This window comes from Myxocyprinus asiaticus, chromosome 15, assembly GCF_019703515.2.
Source record: "Myxocyprinus asiaticus isolate MX2 ecotype Aquarium Trade chromosome 15, UBuf_Myxa_2, whole genome shotgun sequence".
Classification (NCBI taxonomy): domain Eukaryota; kingdom Metazoa; phylum Chordata; class Actinopteri; order Cypriniformes; family Catostomidae; genus Myxocyprinus; species Myxocyprinus asiaticus.
This window is the reverse complement of record NC_059358.1, coordinates 28,687,118-28,711,561: the sequence shown is the minus strand read 5'-3', so window position 1 is coordinate 28,711,561 and position 24,444 is coordinate 28,687,118. Positions and strand designations below refer to the sequence as shown.

Below are 24,444 nucleotides of genomic sequence, written 5' to 3'. Positions count from 1 at the left end.
CCGCGCCGTGACCTCCGTCGCTCGGAGAGCGAGGTCGGTCGCCGAGCGCAGTTCCTGCATCAATCCCGGGGTGGAACTACCCTCGTGCAGTTCCTTTAGCGCCTTGGCGGACTTGCAGGAGAGCCATGGCGTGCAGGGCGGAGGCGGCTTGTCCAGCAGCGCCGTAGGCTTTGACCGTCAGAGACGACGTAAACCTACAGGCCTTGGACGGGGCTTTGGGCACCCACGCCAGGTGGCGGCGCTCTGCGGGCATAGGTGCCCCGCGAGCGCCTTTATCCACCGGGGGATTGCCGAATAACCCTTGGCCGCCCCACCATCGAGGGTAGTGAGAGCGGGGAAGCTGAAAAGATCGGGACCGGGCACTAAAAGGTGCCTCCCGCGACCTTGTCAGCTTTTCATGCACTTCCGGGAAGAAAGGAACGGGGCGGGGCGTGGCTTTGAGCGGCGCCGCGAGCCCAGGAACCAATCACAGAGCCGCGAGGGTTCAGGGAAGAGCGGTGAAATCCACTCTAACCGACGCTCGCGGCTGTCCGGGAAAGCATGTCGTCATCTCCGCGTCAGCCTGTGACTGGGCGATCGACCCCGAAGGGAGGAGCCCAGCCGAGGCTTCCGACTGGACGAGCCCGCTCTCCGATGCTGCGCTCGAGAGCTCATCACTTTCGCGGGCTCCGAATAAGAGGTCGAACTCGCCGTGAGACGAGCCGGCGGACTCACCCGGAAGCCCGATCGGGGCAGACGAGCGTGCTGGGGAATGGGAGGTCCGCGGGGGGATACCCGGCGGAGGCGGTCCCATTGGGGTCCCCAAATCGCCCCCAGTGCTAGCCGCGCTGGCCTCAAACCCGTGGGCAAAAGGACCGAGGCGGGAGCCTCTGGGGTGGCTCGCTTCCTTATGAAGGCGAGCCGCGACCGCAACGTTGCCATGGACACATTCTCGCAATGAGAATGTGACCATCCACGAACGCTGTCTCCGCGTGAGCAGTGCCCAGACACGAAAGACAGTGATCGTGACCGTTAGAAGGCGAGAGATAACGAGCACAACCAGGAATAACACACAATCGGAAAAGCATCTTTAAAAAGACGCGTCTTTAAAAAGACGTTCCGTGTGTGCGCTCTTTTAGAGAAATATATACTCTTTTAGAGGGGAAAAATGCTCTTTCAGAAAATATACTCTCTAGTTTTTCTGCCGAAGCACCCAGGGGCGTTCTCTGCAGTGCACCAGTGCAGAGGAGGGAGAAGCCGCTGAAATGCGCCGTCAGATCCAGCAGGTGAATGAACAGTAGTATTCAGCTCAATGAGCATGACCGTTCGGCTCCGAAGAGAAAATCTGAATGAGTGGTTGCATACCAGCTCCTTTTATACCCGTATGTTCGGGGGAGTGGCATGCAAATACCACTCGCCAATTTTCATTGGCCTTTTATCAAAGACCAGAGGTGTCTCGGGCTCCCAAGAGTGACCCCTAGTGTCACTACATCGACACCAACGTCGAGTGAGTGACAGATAGGGAACCATGGTGATACTATGGTTAATTTTTGTAAGGTAAGGTTAGTGTTAGGTTAGGACTGGGTGTTGGTGAAGGGTGTCTGTGGGACTCTCAATAAACTGTAGTGATGGCCATATATGTTAGTATTTAATTAGGGGCGCAAATAGCATCTAACACTTAGTGCAAATAGCCTCTGCCGTTATTTAAATTGTAAAGTATTTATACACCATAGCAATACTCCCTTGGTACTGCCTTTCATTTTCACTTATCTTGTTACAAAAAATCATTGTACAGCAGCATCTTTTTATTGTAATACAGTAAAAAATTTCTTTGTTACGGTAATGAGAATCATTATTGAAAACAATGGAAATAGTAAAAGTAAAATGTATGGATGCATTACGGTAATGAGAACTGGTGGGTAAAATGTGCTTAAGTGTCCTGAAAAAATGTGTCCTGCACAAAAGTGTCAAAAATGGCCCCATTAATCTCACGCCGCAAAACACTACAGGTCCTCACATCAAATTAATAGTACAAATTTGCTTCTTAGATTTTAATCTGCTCATTGATATAAAAGTTCCAGATAACAATAACCGAATACCTGAAAAAGGTAAAGGAAATCCTGTTAAAAAAAAAGGAAGTTATTAATATTATCCTGCCATTCCTCAGACTCATTTAGACAGCCTCATCATCCCCATATCTGTCATAAGTCACACAGGAGGTGTCAGTGATGAATGCAGTGCTCTTTGTGAAATAGGCTGCCATGTTTCAGGTTAGTTTATCACTGCTTTTGTGCCTGAAGCGAAAGTGCCTCTGTTATCAAGGCTCTCTGAGTTTAAACTGCCTCAAACTTTATCAGCAAACTAAGAGTAAGAAATTAGCTGTGAAATGCTGGAACTAAAACAGCAGTCTTATACAGTTAGAAAATAACTCAGTCAGCAGAACTGGAAATATTGGCAAATAAAAAGAATGAATGACTAAGGGTTATTTTATCATGATCTAGACTGATGAATTAAAGATGCTGGTTTTGATCATCTTGGTGAGTGATTGAGGATAGAATTCCTGAGCAGTAAAGCCCCTAAAGCAGCCTGATCTCATTAATATACATAGCTATTTGTATGTTAATATTTGTAACATTTAAATGTACAAGTTTGCACATTTGAATGGACACTAAAACGTACAATAACGACTTTTGAAAGCATCTAAAACGTAAACATTTTTACGTATTTACAGCTTTAGAAACTTAAAATATTGACAAAACCAGTGCAACTATATTTGAATAAACGAATCGTTTATTAATATATTTGTACATTTTTACTGTTTTATAGATATTTTAGATCCCTTAACCCTACCACAACCTCTAAACATAACCACATTTCAACATGTAACAAGTAGATTAATGTACAGTAGCAATTATTTTACAATTTACAATATATTAATTTATATATGTTTTACAGCCGCTAATCCCACACCTACTCCTAAACTTAACCATAACCATTTATTAAGCATATTGTGACGAGGTGGAGGTGGATGACGTTTAGATGCTGTCAATACGTCAAAACTGTACGTTTCGGTGTCTATGCAAGTGTAAGAGAATGTACGTTTACATACGAATACATACAAATTCTCATGAGATCACGTTGCCTAAAGAAGTCTCTCTGTCTGTGTGTGTGTGTGTGTGTGTGTGTGTGTGTGTGTTGGGGGCATTTGTACTGTGGAAGTGCATTGGGAAAGCATCTCAGTGCAGAATATTTGTATGTAACATAGTCATTATACACTATTATGGCCCCAACGAGGCAATGGAGTTTTTTTTTTTTAGTTTTTTTTTTTATGGGTGTTATAAACCTCTGTTGTTATGAGAGTTGTGGATGTCTCAAATGCTGAACTACCCTCCCTCTCTCATTTACAAACCTCCTGAAACTCAGTGACTATTGCTTTTCTTCCATTTTATTACTCTCTCTCTCTTTAGCAACTAATCCACAACAAAACAGTCCCTCTATTTTGTTCTCTGAGAGAGAGGTGTGTTCCCGGAGTGCTGCGGGTGTGGTACAGTGCTTTATGGTGGTAATGTATTTCTACTCAGCATTGCCATAGTTCATTTTTATGAGCAGGAGTGGGGCATTGTAAAGCTGGCAGAGATAGCACTGTGAAATATTCCTCCCTGTGTTCACAGCATGACCGCTGCTTTTGTAATTTCGTCTGTACTCCACCAAAATTTCAAATGGCATGAAGAAAGGCCACAAGCATTGCTTTTTATGATATTTACACTTCACTATCACTGTTTATGTTAATTATATGCTTATATGCTATTTATATACGTATATGTAATATGTAAATGCAACATTTAGTTGCATTTACATATTAGTAAATACTAACACTATTTGCATTTTGTCTAATAACTATAATTAAGAAATACATACTGTATATATATATATATATATATATATATATATATATATATATATATATATATATATATATTTGTTTTGAGGAATGAAGGCTATACAATGCTTGAAATTGCCAAAAAAAACCCTCAAGATTTCATACAAAGGTGTACACTACAGTCTTCAAAGACAAAGGACAACTGGCTCTAACAAGGACAGAAATTAAACAAGAGGATAAGTACATCAGAGTCTCTAGTTTGAGAAATAGATGCCTCACATGTCCTCAGCTGACAGCTTCATTGAATTCTATCCGCTCAACACCAGTTTCATGTACAACATTAAAGAGAAGACTCAGGGGTGCAGGCCTTATGGGAAGAATTGCAAAGAAAAAGCCACTTTTGAAACAGAAAATCAAAAAGAAAAGGTTAGAGTGGGCAAAGAAACACAGACATTGGACAACAGATAACTGGAAAAGAGAGTTATGGATCTTAACCCCATTGAGCTTTTGTGGGATCAGCTAGACTGTAAGGTGCGTGAGAAGTGCCCGACAAGACATGGCAAGTGCCACAGGAAGTGTGGGGTAAAATGTCACCTGAGTATCTGGACAAACTGACAGCTAGAATGCCAAGGATCTGAAAAGCTGCCATTGCTGTACGTGGACGATTTTTGATGAGAACTCTTTGAAGTAAATTTTTCAAATTGTAATAGTAATTTTTTACGTTATAAATGCCCTGACTATACATTATTATCTCAGAACATCAGCACTCAGATGCTTCACTGTGTGTATCACACTGCTTGTGTTCGTGCAGTACTAAACTAAAGTGTAAGAGCAGTGCAGATGTGTTAAGAGCTATCTGTTTCTTTATATTTAATTTTGTGACATGACATATTTTAACCAGAAGGTGGTGACAAAAGACCATTTTGTGTGTAATATGAGCCAGTTGGGGACGTGAAGTCAGCATCACTCAGTGTTTACATTCAACAGCTCTCTGGGATAGCTCATATTTTACTACTACACTACTAAAGCTAGGAAATAGATTTAAACGGCTTTAACAACTTCAGCATTAAGGATCATCACAGCTGAGAGACACAACAGACTGATTAATTACACAAACTCAAGGTGCTTACCTCTTACTGGAGTTTCCACTTTGGAGAGAAAATACTGTTAAAAATGGCGGAGGACACTGCAGTTTCTATAGTAGTGACTGACTCTTGTGCACCAGCTACTGCAAAATAGGGAGGAATACCCCCGCTTGGATGGCTATTTTTCCACTGAGAAAACAGGATGAATTTCACCAAAATGGCATTATCATCAGAAAGCTGATTAACAGACTCCCTCACTCTCAATGACAGCTACACACACATATACACACACCTAATGCTCCATACACATACATGTCCAATGACACAGTTTTGCTCTCTAACAATCTTGTTAATTATAATTGTTAATTAATTTTCTCACAGTGTCCCCATCAGGAGACTAATAACCTACATTTTACATAATTAAACCTTTAACCTTTTACTCCCTCCCTTTTTCTCTCCTCCTGCTTCTCTCCCTCCCTTTACATCACCTCCTGGACTCTCTCTTTCTCTCCTACTCTCTGGATGTTAGTGCTATGTCCTATACACTCTTCTGTTCACCCTTTTCCCGATATAGCAGCATTATGGCCAGACCCCACATTTTCCTCTGGTCTTCCCCGCTTTTTTAATGCCAATGTATGACGGCCATCTTGTCTGCCTCCTCTCTCTCCCACATATACTGTGACCTGGTTTCAGATGCAGCTATGAGCACTACAGATATCCACCTTTGTGAGAAGATTAACTAGCATCACACACTGTATAATCCTCTATGTCAGTGGTTCTCAGCTGGTTTCGCTTCAGGTCACAGATTTAACTTTGGACATCAAGCGGCAACCCAACACAGCACCAAATTTGTGTGTGTTGGGTGGGGTGGGGGGGATCTCAAATTGTTTTTCTCATTTTATATGAGAAAAACTTTACACCCCCCACCCCCAAAATAAAAAATGTAAGAAATAGACTCAGAAAGGCACAAAGACACTGAATATCACCTGAATAGTAATTTAGACTTTTTTTTTTCTTTTTTCTTTTTTTACATTGTCTTTCTGGCTTTAGTGTTTGGTTTCTAAATGTCTCTTGACTTTTGATAGTTTTATGTTCTCTGCAGACAATAATTCACCACACAAAACACATTGTGGTTAGCAGAAACAATGTTAATCCTCATTGCAAGTCATTGCAAAACCCGTTTTGTTCATGGTTTTTGAGGATATCAAGAAAACCTTTCCATGTTGACATATGGCTAATTTGGCTAGCTTTTACCATTAATAGAATATGCGACAAAAGGTTGTAGTGTTTAACTGAATGCACAGCCTTTGACGTTTCTACTCCCTTTAAAGAGTTTATCAGCCTATTTATGTTGCTTTTCTAACGATATATGATTATATGGTTAGTTGTATTTTATTGTTTTGCATTGTTTTTCCCTACTCTTACAGAACAGTCCTGTGCCCCATTTCTAGTTCAGTTGAGAACCACTGCTTTATGTTTCTCTTTTCAGGAATGCTGAACTTCCTGTCCCTCATTCTAAGCAGTTCCTCGGAGTAGTCGTGCAGGCCTCCAACTCCTTTTGTATGTACGTAATGGCTGCCAAGTTGCCCATCTGTTGCAATATTTTGATAGCGTGAGAATGGCACAGTTACAGACTGAAGTTGATTATTGATCACTGATTAGATTTCTTTGCTCTCAAACAAACACTTAATACTGAACAAGGACGAGCGAGTTGGTGGCCAACATCTCCCTCACTTTTTCTCTCTCTGCCCTCTTTCCTCTCCCTCCCATCATCTGTCTCTTTTTCATTCTCTAGAGAGGGGTAACCCAGATTTCAAAAATGAATTGCTGCCTATTTCTCTTAATCTACTCCCTCCTATCCTCTCTCTGTTTCTCTCTTTCGCTGTCTCACTTCATCCCCTCTTTTTGTCGGTAAAAACAGAATCAATCTTGGAAAGTGAAAATCACCTTTTTCTCACCCTCTCTGTTTGCTCTCTGTTGGATAAAGGAATATACAGCCGTGCACTCCTCCATTTTCTCTCTTTCCTGGAAAGCTGCTGTATCATCCTTCCCTTCATTCTACATTTCCTCTTTGGGGTTTGATCATTTTTTTCAGGTTTGTTACCTCTTTCTTAGCTCTCCAATTTTTTTCTTTCTTTTTAATGAGTCAAGGATTGATTGTATAGAATAACAAGTCTTGAGAAGACGTGAGAGGAAGAGAAGAAATCATATCAGATCTAAGCCAGAGATACTGTCACATACACAGGTACTTCTTGTTTGTGTTATTGTATTTCTTTCTTTCTTTCTTGCTTTCTTTCTTTTGGTAACTCTTCATTATTTCATTTTTTATTACTCTTGGGTACATGTCCTAAATTCTTTGTGTATCCTTTCTTCCATCTCCAGATCTGTTGATCTTCTCTTTTAATTAATGTTATCATCATTTTTTCAATGTCATCTCCTGTTGTTTGATTTGATCCGGTGTGTGTGTTTAATCATTCATTTCAGCTATTCTTGATGGATGTATTCTCTTTTATTAATGTGAATCTAATCGATTGTACTTCTCTCTATTTCTGACTGACCTCAAATCAGCCAAAGAACAGCAGTTAGCAACAGATATTCTTACAGTTTTTCTCAATGGCTCAATTCTCTAATGAGAATTATTATTATTATTATTTTCAGAACAATAAGTTCAAATCACAGTTAGTTTCTTGTTCACACCAGATTTGAATTTCTTATTCATTTAAGCAAATTGCATGTGTTTTGGCACATGTGTGCAAAAGAGTAAGTACAATTGTCTACAATTTGCACAATTACTAAATGCACATGGCTTACTGATCAAAACTGATGAGTTGATTCTCAGTGAAATTGTCATACTCTTCACAACTTCTAAACATTCTTTCAACATGTGGGCCATCACATGCAAAATGATCCATTCAATTATCAAAATCTGTCAGACGTATATGTATATTCCATAAATATCTATGACATGGAATGTTTGTGATGTCTGCTAAATCTCTGGCCAGACCAACAAGAGCGACAGGATGTCCACTAAGAAGTTGGAAACTTGTGTTACGTACTGTGAAGAGGTACAATTTATTGTTTTTTACAGAACTACCGCAGGTTTTATCAGTGTTGCGGGTTTTTGCATGGATGCCATGTTGTGGCAATTTTCTATTCACTATATATGACATTACATGTAAGAAATGTGTAAAAATGGACATGCAAATGTGAATTTTTAAAAATAAATTTACTGTATACATAAAAATGTGCATATCCTTTTTCTGTGTACTACAGTATTGTATAGTATTGATTTTTCCCAGTAAACTTTTACCTACTATTGAAATAGGTATCTAAAAAGCTCAATGTGATACACAATAGCATTCAGCTAGACAAAACTACCATTCTTGTACAGTACAGTTAGCAGTCAGTGTCAACAAAATATGAAATTTGTATATAACAAACATTTCCAGGGTTGACTGCCATGGTGAAAAAACATCTAAACATTCTGATCAGTACGGCAAGAGAGACACAATGTCTCCTTCCCTCCATCAGGGAACGGAGGTTACGAAAGTAACCAGGACGTTCACTATCTGTCAATCACTCGACGTTGTGTCGATGTAGTGACACTAGGGGTCCCTATACAAAATGCCACAACTAGCTGAACTATGTTGCGTGAACTGGCGGTGTGTGACGGGCAAACTGTTGTGTGCCTCGTAGCCAGCGCACCAGGCCGTCACGTAACCTCCCTCAATGCTCTTATGAGCGTCGAACGGTCCTTCAGGAACAAGTCGACTGCCCAACTATAGGGACAGGCTAGCCCAGCCGAGGCTTCTTTTCCTTCTCTTTTTCTCCCCAAAAAGAGTGGAATTTGTTAACTGACTGGGAGCCATAAGTGTCTGCATTGGGGGGTGTCCCTCCCAAGGGGAAGACACCGCGGAGACCACACCCCGCTCAAAAAGGGGGGGGGGGGGGTATTTTGAGTGGAATAAGTCACATGGTCTTACCGAGTCTTTTCGGAAGTATGTCATGTGGAGAGGTCCCATGGTAGGTCCTACCCGAAGGGGGAGGAGTTTCTACAGAGCATGGCAACCGGGGGCAGAGGGGCCTATGCCCAAGGAAGACGCAGTTTGCCGACAGGGAAATTTTGCAGAAGATATCACATGGGGTCGCCTTCAGGGAACCAGCACATGTGGATCACCTACCTCAGTACAGGGGCTCATTAGCGCACGTTCTGGGCCGGTCAGCGAGTTTCTCTGCAAACTCAACTGCCAGAGGGCTAAGGAGGAAAGTCATCCAGGGATCACAGTCTGTGAACACGACTGGGAGTCAAGAGCGCACGTCTTCACCTCAAGGGAGGGAAAAGGCGCTATGTGCAAGCAGTACACCTGACCAGCTGTCCCGGAACTTACCTGTTCGTGCCTGACAATACACAGGACGAGACCGGCTCAACCGGAGGTTGTAGAACCTTGCAAAGGTGTTGGGTGTTGCCCAGCCCGCTGCTCTGTAGATGTCTGCCAAAGAGGTGCCACTGGCCAGGACCCAGGAGGATGACACACTCCTGGTAGAGTGGGCTTGTAACCCCGCAAGGGGTGGCACGTCCTGAGCCTGATATGCCATCGCGATGGCGTCAATGACCCAGTGGGCGATCCTCTGTTTGGAGATAGCACTTCCTTTCCGCTGTCCACCAAAGCAGACAAAGAGCTGCTCAGAGCTTCTAAGGCTCTGCGTGCGATCCAAATAGATGCGTAAAGCTCGAAACCGGACACAGCAATGCCAAAGCTGGGTCTGCCTCCTCCTGGGGCAGCGCTTGCAGATTCACCACCTGATCCCTAAAAGGGGTCATGGGAACCTTGGGCACATAGCCCGGTCGGGGTCTCAGGATCACATGAGAGTAACCTGGACCGAACTCCAGGCACGATTCGCTGACAGAGAATGCCTGCAGGTCCCCTACCCTTTTGATGGAAGTGAGCGCAGTCAGGAGGGCAGTCTTCAAAGAGAGTGCCTTAAGCTCAGCTGACTCCAAGGGCTGAAAGGGAGCTCCCTGTAGACCCAAAAGGACTACAGAGAGGTCCCACGAGGGGACGAGGCATGGTCTGGAGCGCCTCTCAGGAACCTGATGATCAAGTTGTACTTCCCCAAGTACTTATCATCTACTGCATCATGATGAGCCGAAATAGCGGCTACGTACACCTTCAAGGTGGAGGGGGACAGCCGCCCCTCCAGCCTCTCCTGCAAGGAAGGAAAGCACCGATCCAACTGCGCGTCTCTGGGGGTCTTCGCATGGGGAAGAACACCACTTAGCGAACAGACGGCACTACAAGGCGTACAGGTGCCTCGTAGAGAGAGCCCTAGCCTGAGTGATCGTGTCTACCACCGCGGGTGGTAGGCCACTTAGGTCTTCCGCGTCCCGTCCAGGGGCCAGACGTGGAGAATCCAGAGGTCTGGTCGTGGGTGTCAGATGGTGCCCCGTCCCTGAGAAAGAAGGTCCTTCCTCAGGGGAATTCGTCGGGGGGGGGGGTTCTGTCGCGAGGAGCGTGAGATCTGAGTGGGCCAGTAGGTTGCTACTAGGACGACCTGCTCCTTGTCCTCCCTGACCTGTGCAAGTAGGCTCACTAGGGGAAACGCATATTTGCGTAGTCCAGGGGGCCAGCTGTGTGCCAGCACATCTATACCGAGGGGTGCCTCGGTCAGGGCGTACCAAAGCGGGCAGTGGGAGGATTCCCGGGAAGCAAACAGGTCTACCTGTGCGTGACGGGACATGAGTGGCTCGTAGCAACTTGAGGCGCTGTTGACTCCAGAGGAGGAGACGGCGGGCGAGTTGTGACATGCAACGGGAGTATAGACCGCCTTGACAGTCGATGTACACTACCGTCGCTGTGTTGTCCATCTGGATCAACACGTGCTTGTCCTGTATCAATGGCCGGAACCTCCGCAGGGCGAGCAGTACTGCCAACAACTCTAGGCAGTTGATGTGCCAACGCAGCCGCGGGCCAGTCCAGGAGCCAGTGGCTGTGTGCCTGTTGCATCCAGCACCCCAGCCCATCTTGGAGGCACCTGTTGTAACCACGACGCGTCTGGAGACCTGCTCTAGGGGAACCCCTGCCTGTAGAAATGCAAGGTCGGTCCAAGGGCTGAAGAGGCGGTGACAGATCTGCGTAATGGTCACGCGATGTGTCCCGCGGCGCCATGCCCATCTCGGGACTCGAGTCTGAAGCCAGTGCTGAAGCAGTCTCATATGCATCAACCCAAGCGATGTGGCCGCCGCTGAGGATGCCATATGCCCCAGGAGCCTCTGAAAAATTTTCAGTGGAACCGCTGTCCTCCATCTGAATGCCTTCAGACAGTTCAGCACCGACTGCATGCTCTCGTTCATGAGGCGTGCTGTCATCGAGACTGAGTCCAACTCCAAACCGAGAAAAGAGATGCTCTGAACCAGGGAGAGTTTGCTCTTTTCCCAGTTGACCCAAAGCCCCAGTCGGCTGAGGTGCCAGAGCACGAGGTCCCTGTGTGCGCACAGCAACTCTTGAGAGTGAGCTAGGATTAGCCAGTTGAGGATGCGGATGCCCACTTCCCTTAGCGGGGCAAGGGCTGCCTCTGCGACCTTCGTGAAGATGCGAGGGGACAAGGACAGGCTGAAAGGGAGGATCTTGTACTGGTACACCTGGCCTTCGAAGGCAAACCGTAGGAAGGGTCTGTGTCAAGGCAAGACCAAGACGTGGCAGTATGCGTCTTTCAGGTCTACCGCCGCAAACCAATCTTGATGCCGGATGCTCGTTAGAGTGCATTTTTGCATCAGCATCTTGAACGGGAGTCTGTGCAAAGCCCGGTTCAGTACTCGCAGGTCCAGGATTGGTCACAACCCACTGCCTTTCTTTGGTACGATGAAGTAAGGGCTGTGGAACCATTTTTCATCTCGGCTGGAGGGACAGGCTCTATCGCGCCCTTGCGCAGAAGGGTAGCGATCTCCGCACGCAAGGTAGCGGCGTTCTCGCCCTTCACCGAGGTGAACCTGGGCGGGCGCCTGGTGAACTGAATCGTGTAGCCAAGTCGGACGGTCCGGGTCAGCCATCGTGACGAGTTGGAAAGCGCGAGCCACGCACCCAAACTCCGGGCGAGGGGGACCAAGGGAATGATCACGTCGGACGTACCGATGGATGGGGCCTCGCGGCGGGGTGGAGCTCGAGGTGCCACGTCAAGGGGACTCGAGCCCCGTTTCTGTGCTGTGTCCAAGGACATCAAAGCTGGCTCCTGCCGCCCACCATAAGATTGGCTGAGGAGGGGCGAGGAGGAATCTCGTCCCCGTAGTCCACTGGAACCAATCCTGTGTGGGCGTGTTTGTGCCACAGCTGGGCGCACAGGGGCGGGGGGTCCGCCACTGGAGCGCCATACCTGCCAAAATGGGACGGTGGACGGTAGTCGTGACGATGGCCGTGCGCCCCAGATATGTGACCCAGGAGATGAGGGAACCATTCTTTTGTCAGGCTTTTGGGTGCCGAAGCCTCCTGGGCATGCGGCGACAAAAGATTCTCCTCCCGGCCCTCCACCGGGGGATGGAGTGGTCTGTCGACCAGCCCCAGAGAAGTTGGTCTCCTCGCCCCTGGGTCAACTGTCTCGGGGGCACTTCGAAGCCTTCCTCGGATTCTTAGCGGCCGGCTGTGAGACAGGTGGTGTCTGCTTCCTGAGGAGGGCTCCACACTGGAGCCGGGCCATGGGGGCAGGCTGCGGCAGAGCCGGTGTTGTTGCTGCAGGAGGACGACCTTGGCGATGAGCAGACAGGGTGCGGGGTCGCCTGCCTGAGAAAAACCCGCCATGACCTTCATAGCACGGAGAGCGAGGTCGGTCGCCGAGCGCAGTTCCTGCATCAATCCTGGGTCAGAACTACCCTCGTGCAGTTCTTTTAGTGCCTTGGCTTGGTGTACTTGCAGGAGAGCCATGGCGTGCAGGGCGGAGGTGGCTTGTCCAGCGGCACCGCAGGCCACAGTCGTCAGGGACGACGTAAACCTACAGGCCCTGGACGGGAGCTTCAGGCGCCCGTGTCAGGTGGCAGCGCTCTGCGGACACAAATGCACCGCGAGTGCCTTATCCATCTGGGGGATCACCGAATACACCCTGGCCGCTCCACCATCGAGGGTAGTGAGAGCAGGGGAGCTGAAAGCCCGGGACTGGGCAGTAAAAGGTGCCTCCCATGATCTTGTCAGCTCCTCATGCACTTCCGGGAAGAAAGGAATGGGGCGAGGCATGGCCGTGGGCGGCATCCTGAGCCCAGGAACCAATCATCGAGCCACGAGGGTTCAGGGGAGAGTGGAGGGTTCCACTCTAGCCCGACGCTCACAGCCGCCCGGGAAAGCATGTCCATCATTTCCACGTCGGCATGAGACAGGGCGACTGTTCCCGAAGCAGGAAGCCCAGCCGAAGCCTCTGTGTCAGACTGGATGAGCCAGCTCTCCAATGCTGTGCTCGATAACTCACCGCTTCCGGAGCTCCGAATGAGAAGTCGAACTTGCGCTGAGACGAGCCGGTGGTCTCGTGCGAGAGCACGATCAGGGCAAGGGAGTGTGCTGGGGAATGGGAGGTCTGTGGGGGAATACCCGGCGGAGGTGCCCCCATTGATGTCCCCAAATCGCCCCCAGTGCTAACCGATGTGACCTCAAACCCGTAGGTAGAAGGACCGATGCGGGGAGCTGCTGGGGCGGCTTGCTTTCTTACGAAAGTAAGCCGCGACCGCAACGTTGCCATGGTCATGTTCTCGCAATGAGAACATGGCTCATCCACTAACAATGTCTCCGCGTGGGCAGTGCCCAGACACATAAGACAGCGATCGTGGCTGTCAGAAGCAGAGAGATAACGACTGCAACCAGGAATAACACACAAAAGGAAAGTCATCTTTAAAAGACATTCCGTGTGTGCCGCTCTTTTTGTGAATGAAAATATACTCTTTTAGAATATACTCTCTTATTGTCGCTCTGCCGAAGTGCCCAGGGGCATTCTCTGCACTCCACGAGTGCAGAGGGGGAGAAGCCGCTGAAATGCACCATAAATCCAGCAGTTTTGAGGTGCGTCTTTGGAGGGAATTGAATTCAGTGCACTGAATACAACCGCTCGGCTCTGAAGAGAAAATCTGAATGAGTGGTTGCATACCAGCTCCTTTTATACCCGTATGTCCGGGGGAGTGGCATGCAAATTCCACTCGCCAATTCTCATTGGCCTTTTTTCAAAAAAGCATAGGTGTTTGGAGCTCCCAAGAGTGACCCCTAGTGTCACTACATCGACACAACGTCGAGTGAGTGACAGATAGGGAAACTGTAATACGGATAGAATATAAAGTTTGGGGATAGAATATAAAGTTTGTTCAGTATAAAAACCATTATGTCTATGGAGAGTCCTCATAAAACATGAAAACCCAACATGAGTGTGTGTGTGTGTGTGTGTGTGTGTGTGTGTGTTTGTGTGTGTGTGGGCAGGTTTTTTTTTATTATTAAAAGTTCTTATTGATTACATATATATATATATATATATATATATATATATATATATATATATATATATATATATATATATATATGTATATTTGGAATCACATTATATTATTTACAATCCTTCCTCCCAAACATTAACCACCCCACCCCACAGATACCCCAGTGGTCAAATACAATTGACAAAGACACACAAACAATCAATAAACAGAAGAAAATATTTAGAAATACATTTTAAAAAGGTATATGTTCAAAAACAAAAAGGCTACAACATACACATTTAAAACAACAGGTCTCCCCCCACTTCCCCTCACCGAGAGCCCTTAAAAAAGGCCAAATAGCTGCCCCACCTCCTGATGAACATATCCATGTTGCCTAGCCTTCTATATGACAACTCTTAGCTGCCAAGCTGCCACCCTGCCCATCTCCTCGCACCACTCACGAAATGAGGGGGCTCCAGCTGACTTCCATCCTCTAAGGATAACCTGTCTGCCCACCATTACACCGGCCAGGATCCAATTCTTCATGTACTTATCTCCTACATCAATGACCGCCCCGTCACCCAAAATACAGAGCCTGGGGCAAAAGGAGATCCAAGTACCCAATACGTCGGCCATAAAATCCTGGACCCTCAACCAGAACTCCTGTATCTTACGACACCCCCAAAAATCATGGGTGGTGTCTCAATCCTCTAAATGGCATCGCCAGCAGGTGGGTGTGTCCTTAAGACCAAGCCTATACAATTTAGAAGGGGTCCAATAAAATCTATGTAGAATCTTAAATTGCATAAGGCGCACCCTTGCATCTCTAGATGCAGACTTGATGTTTTTAAGAATCCTAGCCCACACTCCCTCCTCCAAATACAAATTTAAATCTTCCTCCCATAATATTTTGATGAAATTTAAAGCTCCGTCCCCCAGACTCTGAATTAGTAGGGAGTAATACACTGATGCCTCATGACCTTTTCCAAAAGCAGTAATCACCACTCCCAGAGTATCTGCCGCACTAGGGGTGTGCGTACCACTCCCAAAAACAGTGCAGAGTAGGTGGCACAGCTGTAAATACTCATAAAATTGAGATCTGGGAATCCCAAAATTTTGAACCAAATTTTCAAAAGGTCTCAATACTCCACTCTCATATAGGTCACCGAGTGTATTAACCCCCCTCACAATCCAATCTGACCAACAGAAAGGGGACTTATTAATGCAAAATTTAGGGTTCTGCCATATGCTCGAGGCTACGTTTAAATAAATATCCGAATTAAACACTCTGGACACTTTTGTCCATATTGAGTGTAAATGTAAAATAACGGGGTGTGACTTAACTTCTCCGATTAATTTGATCGAAAGGCCATGCAGAGGCGAGATAGGGGCAAGAGCTTCCTTTTCAATACAAAACCAGGGAGGGGCTCTCTCAGGTGGAAGCGACCAATGAGCCAAATGTCTGAGACCGAATGCATAATAATAAAACAAAATCTTGGGTAGGCCTAACCCAACTTTGTCAATCGGCCTATGTAACTTATTGAAATTTAACCTGGCACGCTTACCATTCGAAATGAAGGACTTCACTATGCTATCAAATTGCTTGAAATATGAGAGAGGGACATCTATAGGGAGAGATTGTAACAGGTAGTTGAATTTTGGAATACAATTAATTTTAATTACATTAACCTTCCCAATCATCGATAAGTGTAATGAAGCCCACATGTCCACATCATTCGAAAACCTTTTTATTAAGGGATCAAAATTAACTCTGACTAAATCAGACAAATTTGCTGGGAATAAAATTCCCAAATACTTAATGCCCTGTTTGGGCCACTGGAAGGCCATTACTGGACAGTACGCTGTCAAAGCCAAAGCTTTGGATTTAGACCAATTGACTTTGTATCCTGAGAACTTGGAAAATGAATGAATAATTCTGTGGAGGCAAGGCATAGATCTAGTGGGGTCGGAGACGAATAATAAAATATCATCTGCGCAAAGCAGAAGCTTATGCGCCACACCTCCCGCAATCACCCCTGGAAAATCATCCTCCTTTCTTATCGTGGCTGCTAATGGTTCCAGGGCAAGACAGAACAATAATGGGGAAAGAGGGCAACCCTGCTAGAGTGCCCCTATTCAGAGTAAAATAATCTGAAATTAATCCATTTGTTTGTACCGCTGCTACAGGATGTATATAAAGTAACTTAATCCAACCAATAAATCTTCTCCCGAACCCATACATTTCCAAAATCTTAAAAAGATAATCCCATTCTACCATATCAAACGCCTTTTCGGCGTCAAGTGTGATGGCAGCGACCGGAGACTGATCATTCGCTACTGACCACATGATATTGATGAGACGCCTGATGTTATCAGAAGAGCTGCGGCCCCGAATAAACCCCACCTGAGCTATATGTATAAGAGATGTCATAACCTTACTTAATCGGTTAGCCAAAATTTTTGACAACATTTTTACATCTAGTTGGATCAGGGAGATTGGACGGTAACTTTTACACTCACTTGGATCTTTGTCCTTTTTAAGAATCAGACTGATCCGGGCTTGTGTCATGGTTGGAGGAAGCTTTCCATTCTTTAATGATTCAGTATAAACTTCTAACAAAAGTGGAGCCAGTTCTGTAGCATAGGATCTAAAAAATTCTGCGGCAAAACCATCTGGCTCCGGAGCCTTGCCAGTAGGTAGGGACTTAATAACCTTGTCAAGCTCCTCCATTATCTCAGAATCAAGAGCGTTTTTTTGCTCAGTCTTCAGTTTAGGAAGATCTAATGGTTCCATGAAGTTTCTAATATCTTCATCAGTAGACGAAGACATGGAACTATAAAGATCAAGATAGAATTCTTTAAAGGCATTATTAACATCAATGGCTGAGGTAAAAATTTCACCACCAGCAGATTTCACTGAGGGAATGGTAGAAAAAGACTTTCTCTGATTTATATATCTAGCCAAAAGCTTCCCTGCTTTGTCCCCCGACTCAAAGTATGACTGTCTTGCCCTGAAAAACCAAAATTCCACTTTCTGCGACAAAATAGTATTATATCTATATTTCAATTGGGTCAGTTCTCTGAGGCCATCAGATGACATACAGCACTTCAGCTCTGCCTCTGCACTATTAATATTTCCTTCCAACTCCACGAGTTCTCGTGCTTTGGATTTTTTGATGAATGAGGCATACTGTATGATCTGACCCCTAAGAACTGCCTTAAGTGCCTCCCAAGCCACACCCACAGAGGATACCGAGGACCAGTTGGTCTCCATATAAACACTGATTTCAGTCTTTAACATTTGTTGGAAATCAGGATTTTGCAAAAGGGATACATTAAGGTGCCAACTATATGATTTCTTTTTCTCTATACGTGGCAACACCTCTAAACTCACCAGGGCATGTTCCGAGACTAAAATGTTTCCAGTTGAGCAATCAATAACAGATGAAATGAGGGATTTGGATATATATATAAAAAAATCTATTCTAGAATAAATCTTATGGACTGATGAAAAAAAATTATAGTCTCTACCAGATGGATTCAGAAGTCTCCAAATATCTGTAAGACCAAGATTTTTACACATCCTGTGAAGCGTCAATGTTGCTCTAGGGGGCTTACACACTTTTGCTGCACTATGAAGGACTGAGTCCATCAAAAGATTAAAGTCTCCTCCCAAAATTATATCATGAGGGGTGCCAGCGGCTTGCAACATCCCTTCAAGATCTATAAAAAAGCCCTAATCATCAGCATTAGCCAAAATCAGACTTTGCCCCTGAATTTCTGCTAAAACAATAATGACTCTTCCTAATTTATCATTAAACTGTTTGAGAAATTTGAATTGTAAATGTTTATTTACCAATATAATGACTCCCTTGCTCTTACTTGAGCCAACACTAAAGAAAACATGTACACCCCTTGTCTTCCCAAATTTTTCAGCATCCTGCGGGGAAAGATGTGTATCTTGAAGAAACACTATATCATATTTCTTACGTTTAAGAAATGAAATAACCTTTCTTCTTTTTATGGGGTGCCCCAACCCATTCACATTCCACGTGGAGAGAGATAGTACACTCATACCAACATTCGACATTTTGATATAATAGAAAAAATAAATTGTGTGCCAAAAACAAAATTATGAAGACCACATTTCAACATCAATGCAACAATAAAACCCCGAACTTCCCCCCGAATAAAACAAACAGAAAAAAGAAAAATGTGCGCATTAACCCCATGCACGAAAGCACCAACCGGCGTCAATCCCTTTAAATTCAAAGAGTCCATGTACGCCTACGAGAGCCCCCGCGACAACTTTGCCATCGGATTGCTCAATTTTGCCTCACAAATTTGTAAGGCAAAATTACATAACATCAAATATTTTGTAAAACAAACCCCAGCCAATAGGCAGAATAAACACAAAGAATGTGTAGACTCATTCACAGAACTGTCTCAAAGGTGTGTTTCTTCACAAAACAAATTCCAGCCGATATAAAGCCGTTCAGTTTTCTCGAACAGACAAACGAATCTTCAGTGAGCCAGCTAATGAGTGCAGTGGATGACATAATCATTCCAATGTCCCACGAAAATACTCCACAAATCATACTCCGGCCAACAGGAGGCATAAGCACAAGGAACTGACAGATTCATCCATAACTGTCCCGAAGTAATGTTATTTAACAAAACAAGTTCCAACCGCTAGGTGGAACCAGCACAAAAGGAAACGAAACACGCATCCCGGTTCCTCGGATAGTCAAGAGTCAATTCACTCAGAGGCCACATAAAAGTATATCCCATGATTTACACAGTCCGCCAACTTTATAAAAGACATCCTTTGTGTGGGCATGTAGATATTTTGTGGTCATCCGTTCATTGTAAAAGTGATCTTCCGTCAATGCAAAAGTTTCTTTAAAGTAAAGTGTTAATCCACAAAACAAAACAAACTCCAGCCGCTCGGCGGAGCCAACGCAAAAGGAAACAAAAATGGTGCCCAGCTTCCTCCGAAAGCCAGAGTATGTACAGTGAGTCAATCCACTCACATGAAAAACACCCAATGGTTACTCACCCACTGTTTCAATAAAAGACATTGCCTGATTGGGACATGTAAATACTTTGCTGCCGTCCTTGGTGTTTATTCTCAGTCTGGCTGGAAACATCAGAGCAAAAGTGATCTTCCGCTGATGTAAGAGTTTCTTACATTCCTTAAACCGATCGTGTTTTTCTCTTGTCGAGTTCGCAAAGTCCGGGAACAAGAAAATATTGTAATTCTTCCAAGAAAGCTTTCCTTTGCTCCTCGCCTGGCGCAACACGAGATCTTTATCAAACGATCTCAAAAATTTGGCCAGAATCGATCGGGGCATTCCTCCCTCAGCAGATCTGTGAGCTGGGACTCTGTGAGCTCGCTCGATTTCCAGCTTGTGGCCTGTTATGTCGAGCAGACTCTGGAAAAGCTTGTCTAGGAATTTCACCATATCTCTGCCCTCCTCATGCTCAGGAATTCCAACAATTCGAATGTTATTTCTGTGGCTTCTATTCTCAAGATCTTCAAGCTTTTCAAGAACATGCTCCAAATCAACTTTGGTCGTGGGCGGATTAGTGGCTAATTCCCTCTCTGATGACTCCAAATAATCGATTCGTTTTTCAACATCTGTCACTCTTGTGACTAGCTCAGAGAATTTTTTTCCATCGCCGTAATCGATCGAAGTATTACAGCAAGATCCTCCAAGTCCACAAGTACCTTCGTCAATATCACTGACATGTTGGACAGTTGACGCTGGATTCCTTCTCCTGCCGCGCCATCCAAATCGAGTCCCTGGTCCACAGGCCTGTCTGGGCTTTAAGACAGGCCTGTGAAAACATGTACACCCCTTGTCTTCACAGGCCTGTCTGGGCTTTCATCTTGAACCTGTAAGTGTCTTTTAATGTCTCCAGAGCCCGAGGATTTTGACTTCTTTGCCATGTTTACCTCAAACAGTAAATGTGTAACTGGGTGTATCGAATTTCACCGGATTATATCATGAAAATAATTAAAAAAAATTAGCAAAGTGCACAGAGCTGTCTCTCACACGTCTGCCCTTCACATGGTGTCACCATACTCCCGTGTGTGGGCAGGTTTAAGTGGTTTACGAGGACTTTTTTTTAGGTAACAAACTGGTAATTACAAAGGTATTATGCTATAAATGTGGTTTATGAGGACATTTCTAGTTTCCCCATAATTCAAATCGCTTAAAAAACATACTAAACAATGTTTTTTTGAAAATGTAAAAATGCTGAAAGTTTTCTGTGAGGGTTAGGTTTAGTGGTAGGGGTAGTGTTGGGGGATAGAATCTATAGTTCATACAGTATAAAAATAAATATGTCTATGGAGAGTCCTCATAATGATAGCTGCACCAACATGTGTGTGTGTGTGTGTGAGAGAGAGAGAGAGAGAGAGAGAGAGAGAGAGTGTGTGTGTGTGTGTGTGTGTGTGTGTGTGCGTGTGCGTGTGCGTGCATATTTGAAGTAGGGCAGAAAGCACACTAATCGCGATGTGTTTCTAAATCCCTATGGAAGTTTCTCTTAGTGTATTAACCTCTATTTCACTCTCTGTTTCTCACCCTCCCTTCCCTCCTCTTGGGAACCTCCTCCTTTCATTTCCTCAACATCACAAACTAAACTGCCATCACTACTTATTGAATTCCTTCCGCTGCGTTCCATGTTCTAACCTTCTATGCTTGTTCTGCGTTTTAACAGACTCTCTTGTACCTTTATTCTCCCCCATTATATATAATATTTAGTTTCTTTTATCCCTTTTTTCTTTCATCTTGTAGATCTGCCCTGCCTTCTGTAAACCATCTATTACCCTCCCTCTAACCTTCCCCAGGTCATTTCTCTGTGTCTTGCACTCTCCAACTGGTAGCATGTCTACCCCGGTCTCTCCATCTCCATCTCTCTCTCCCCTGGCCCTGTCCTCCCCATCTCCCTCCTCTTGCCCGCTCCCCTCTCCTCTCTCTCCTCCACCCAGGCTGCCAGTCTTCCAGAGGAAGGGAGCACTTAAACACAAGAGGGTCATCGAAGTGAAGGACCACCAGTTCACTGCCCGGTTCTTTAAGCAACCCACTTTCTGCAGCCACTGCACTGACTTTATCTGGTACTTAAACATCTTTAACACTACACTGGCCACATCAATAACTTTATGCTTAACTCTTAACATTATTTTGCTGTAACCAGATACTTTAATCTTAACACTGTAACACTGCACTGCGTTTATGTATTCAACTAACCCTAAATACATTATATCCATATCATGATTCACATTGTAAAACATAACTCACTCTCAATGCTGTACTGAACTCATTGTGCACTTTATACCTCATTCTACACTGGTATGATCTGTAACCCCTACTAGCTCTTACATGTAATTCACATACAATTTGCAAATTCTATACAATAATACATTATCAACACACACACACACACACACACACACATACACTATATTGCCAAAAGTATTCGCTCATCTGCCTTTAGACGCATATGAACTTAAGTGACATCCCATTCTTAATCCATAGGGTTTAATATGACGTCGGCCCACCCTTTGCAGCTATAACAGCTTCAACTCTTCTGGGAAGGCTTTCCACAAGGTTTAGGAGTGTGTTTATGGGAATTTTTGACCATTCTTCCAGAAGCGCATTTGTGAGGTCAGACACTGATGTTGGACGAGAAGGCCTGGCTCGCAGTCTTCGCTCTAATTCATCCAAAGGTGCTCTATCGGGTTGAGGTCAGGACTCTGTGCAGGCCAGTCAAGTTCTTCCACACCAAACTCGCTCATCCATGTCTTTATGGACCTTGCTTTGTGCACTGGTGCGCAGTCATGTTGGAACAGGAAGGGGCCATCCCCAAACTGTTCCCACAAAGTTGGGAGCATGGAATTGTCCAAAATCTCTTGGTATACTGAAGCATTCAGAGTTCCTTTCACTGGAACTAAGGGGCCAAGCCCAGCTCCTGAAAAACAACCCCACACCATAATCCCCCCTCCACCAAACTTCACAGTTGGCACAATGCAGTCAGACAAGTACCGTTCCCCTGGCAACCGCCAAACCCAGACTCGTCCATCAGATTGACAGATGAAGAAGCGTGATTCGTCACTCCAGAGAACGCGTCTCCACTGCTCTAGAGTCCAGTGGCGGCGTGTTTTACACCACTACATCCGACGCTTTGCATTGCACTTGGTGATGTATGGCTTGGATGCAGCTGCTTGGCCATGGAAACCCATTCCATGAAGCTCTCTACGCACTGTTCTTGAGCTAATCTGAAGGCCACATGAACTTTGGAGGTCTGTAGCAATTGACTCTGCAGAAAGTTGGCGACCTCTGCGCACTATGCGCCTCAGCATCCGCTGACCCCGCTTTGTCATTTTACATGGCCTACCACTTCGTGGCTGAGTTGCTGTCATTCCCAATCGCTTCCACTTTGTTATAATACCACTGACAGTTGACTGTGGAATATTAGTAGCGAGGACATTTCACGACTGGACTTGTTGCACAGGTGGCATCCTATCACAGTACCACGCTGGAATTCACTGAGCTCCTGAGAGCGGCCCATTCTTTCACAAATGTTTGTAGAAGCAGTCTGCATGCCTAGGTGCTTCATTTTATACACCTGTGGCCATGGAAGTGATTGGAACACCTGAATTCAATTATTTGGATGGGTGAGCGAATACTTTTGGCAATATAGTGTATATTATACCATTAAACACCATTACTATTCATTAACATGCAGTGTTTGTCTTAAAAAAAATATATATATATATTTACCATATTGCATTGCACAAAGCATAACTTACATTTCAAAAATACATCACCTGTGAGCTTTTGCAGCTATCTTTATAGTAGGACTACTGTAACCAAAAGGGATAGTTCACCCAAAAATGAAAACTGTCATTATTTACTCACCCTCATATCATTCCAAATCTGTATGACTATTCTGTATGAACACAAAAGGAGATGTTAGGCAGAATTTTATGGACTGACAGCCTCAGTCCTAATTCACGTTCATTATGATAAATAGCAGCAAAAACATTCTCAAATATGTTAAAAGTCATAACAGATTTGGTACAACAGAATTTTCATTTTAGGGTGAACTATCCCTTTAACATTTACAATGTGCACACTTTCTGTGGCACAGACAAGAGAGGGCAGAAGAGCACTGTTCCACACGTGTGTTACATGACTGCTTGTTCTCACAGTTTCCTCCATGCCTTGTAAAACTCGTGCCCTGAGGGGCTTCATAAATTATGCAGTCCTTTCTGTTTGAGCTGCCATTTAACCACATGCTTCACAGAACCCACATGGAACTGCGACCAGCCATATGGCCCATGGATCACTCCCTGCTATACCTCGTCTTCATTACTACATCTCAAATAGATACTGATAGATACATCAGTTTCTATTCTGGTGGGCCTGCCCTGTTTCGCTGCAGGCCCACTGGGAATGTCTCAGTTCTCCCTTTTGCCAGTCCGCTCCTGCCTCCTAGGGAAAACTTGGTTGCTGCTGGAAGAGGTGTTAGTGAGGCCAGCAGGGGGTGCTCACCCTGCACTCTGTGTAGGTTCTAATGCCCCAGTACAGTGACGGGGACACTGTACTGTAAAAATGCACTGTCTTTCGGATGAGACATTAAACCGAGGTCCTGACTCTCTGTGGTCATTACAAATCCCAGGGCACTTCTCGTAAAGAGTAGGAGTGTAACCCTGGTGTCCTGACCAAATTCCCCCCATTGGCCCTTCTCAATCATGGCCTCCTAATAGTCCCCATCCATTAATTGGCTGTATCACTCTACTCTCTCCTCTCCACCAACAGCTGGTGTGTGGTGAGCATACTGGTGCACTATGGCTGCCATCGCATCATCGAGGTGGATGCTGCACACTGGTGGTGGTTAAGGAGAACCCCTGTTTACTATGAAAAGAGCTTTGAGTGTAGAATGAGAAAAGCGCTATATAAATGTAACATTCATTCATTCATTCATTCATTCATAATCCATTCATTGCATATTACAGTTTAAATGCAAAGTCTAATAGTAAATCGCCAAGGAGTAAA

At 45.0% G+C, this 24,444-nt stretch overlaps 1 protein-coding gene across 1 annotated transcript in view; it reads left to right on the top strand.

Annotated features, from left to right (window-relative positions):
• Window positions 1–6,909: 6,909 nt before the first annotated feature.
• Window positions 6,910–24,444, top strand: part of LOC127453517 (protein kinase C alpha type-like) — a 57,076-nt gene continuing 39,541 nt past the window's right edge. The window contains exons 1-2 of the mRNA XM_051719945.1: window positions 6,910–7,039; window positions 21,104–21,500. Coding sequence (XP_051575905.1) covers window positions 21,271–21,500 — 230 coding nt within the window. The 5' untranslated portion in view covers window positions 6,910–7,039; window positions 21,104–21,270. The remainder of the gene's footprint in view (window positions 7,040–21,103; window positions 21,501–24,444) is intronic.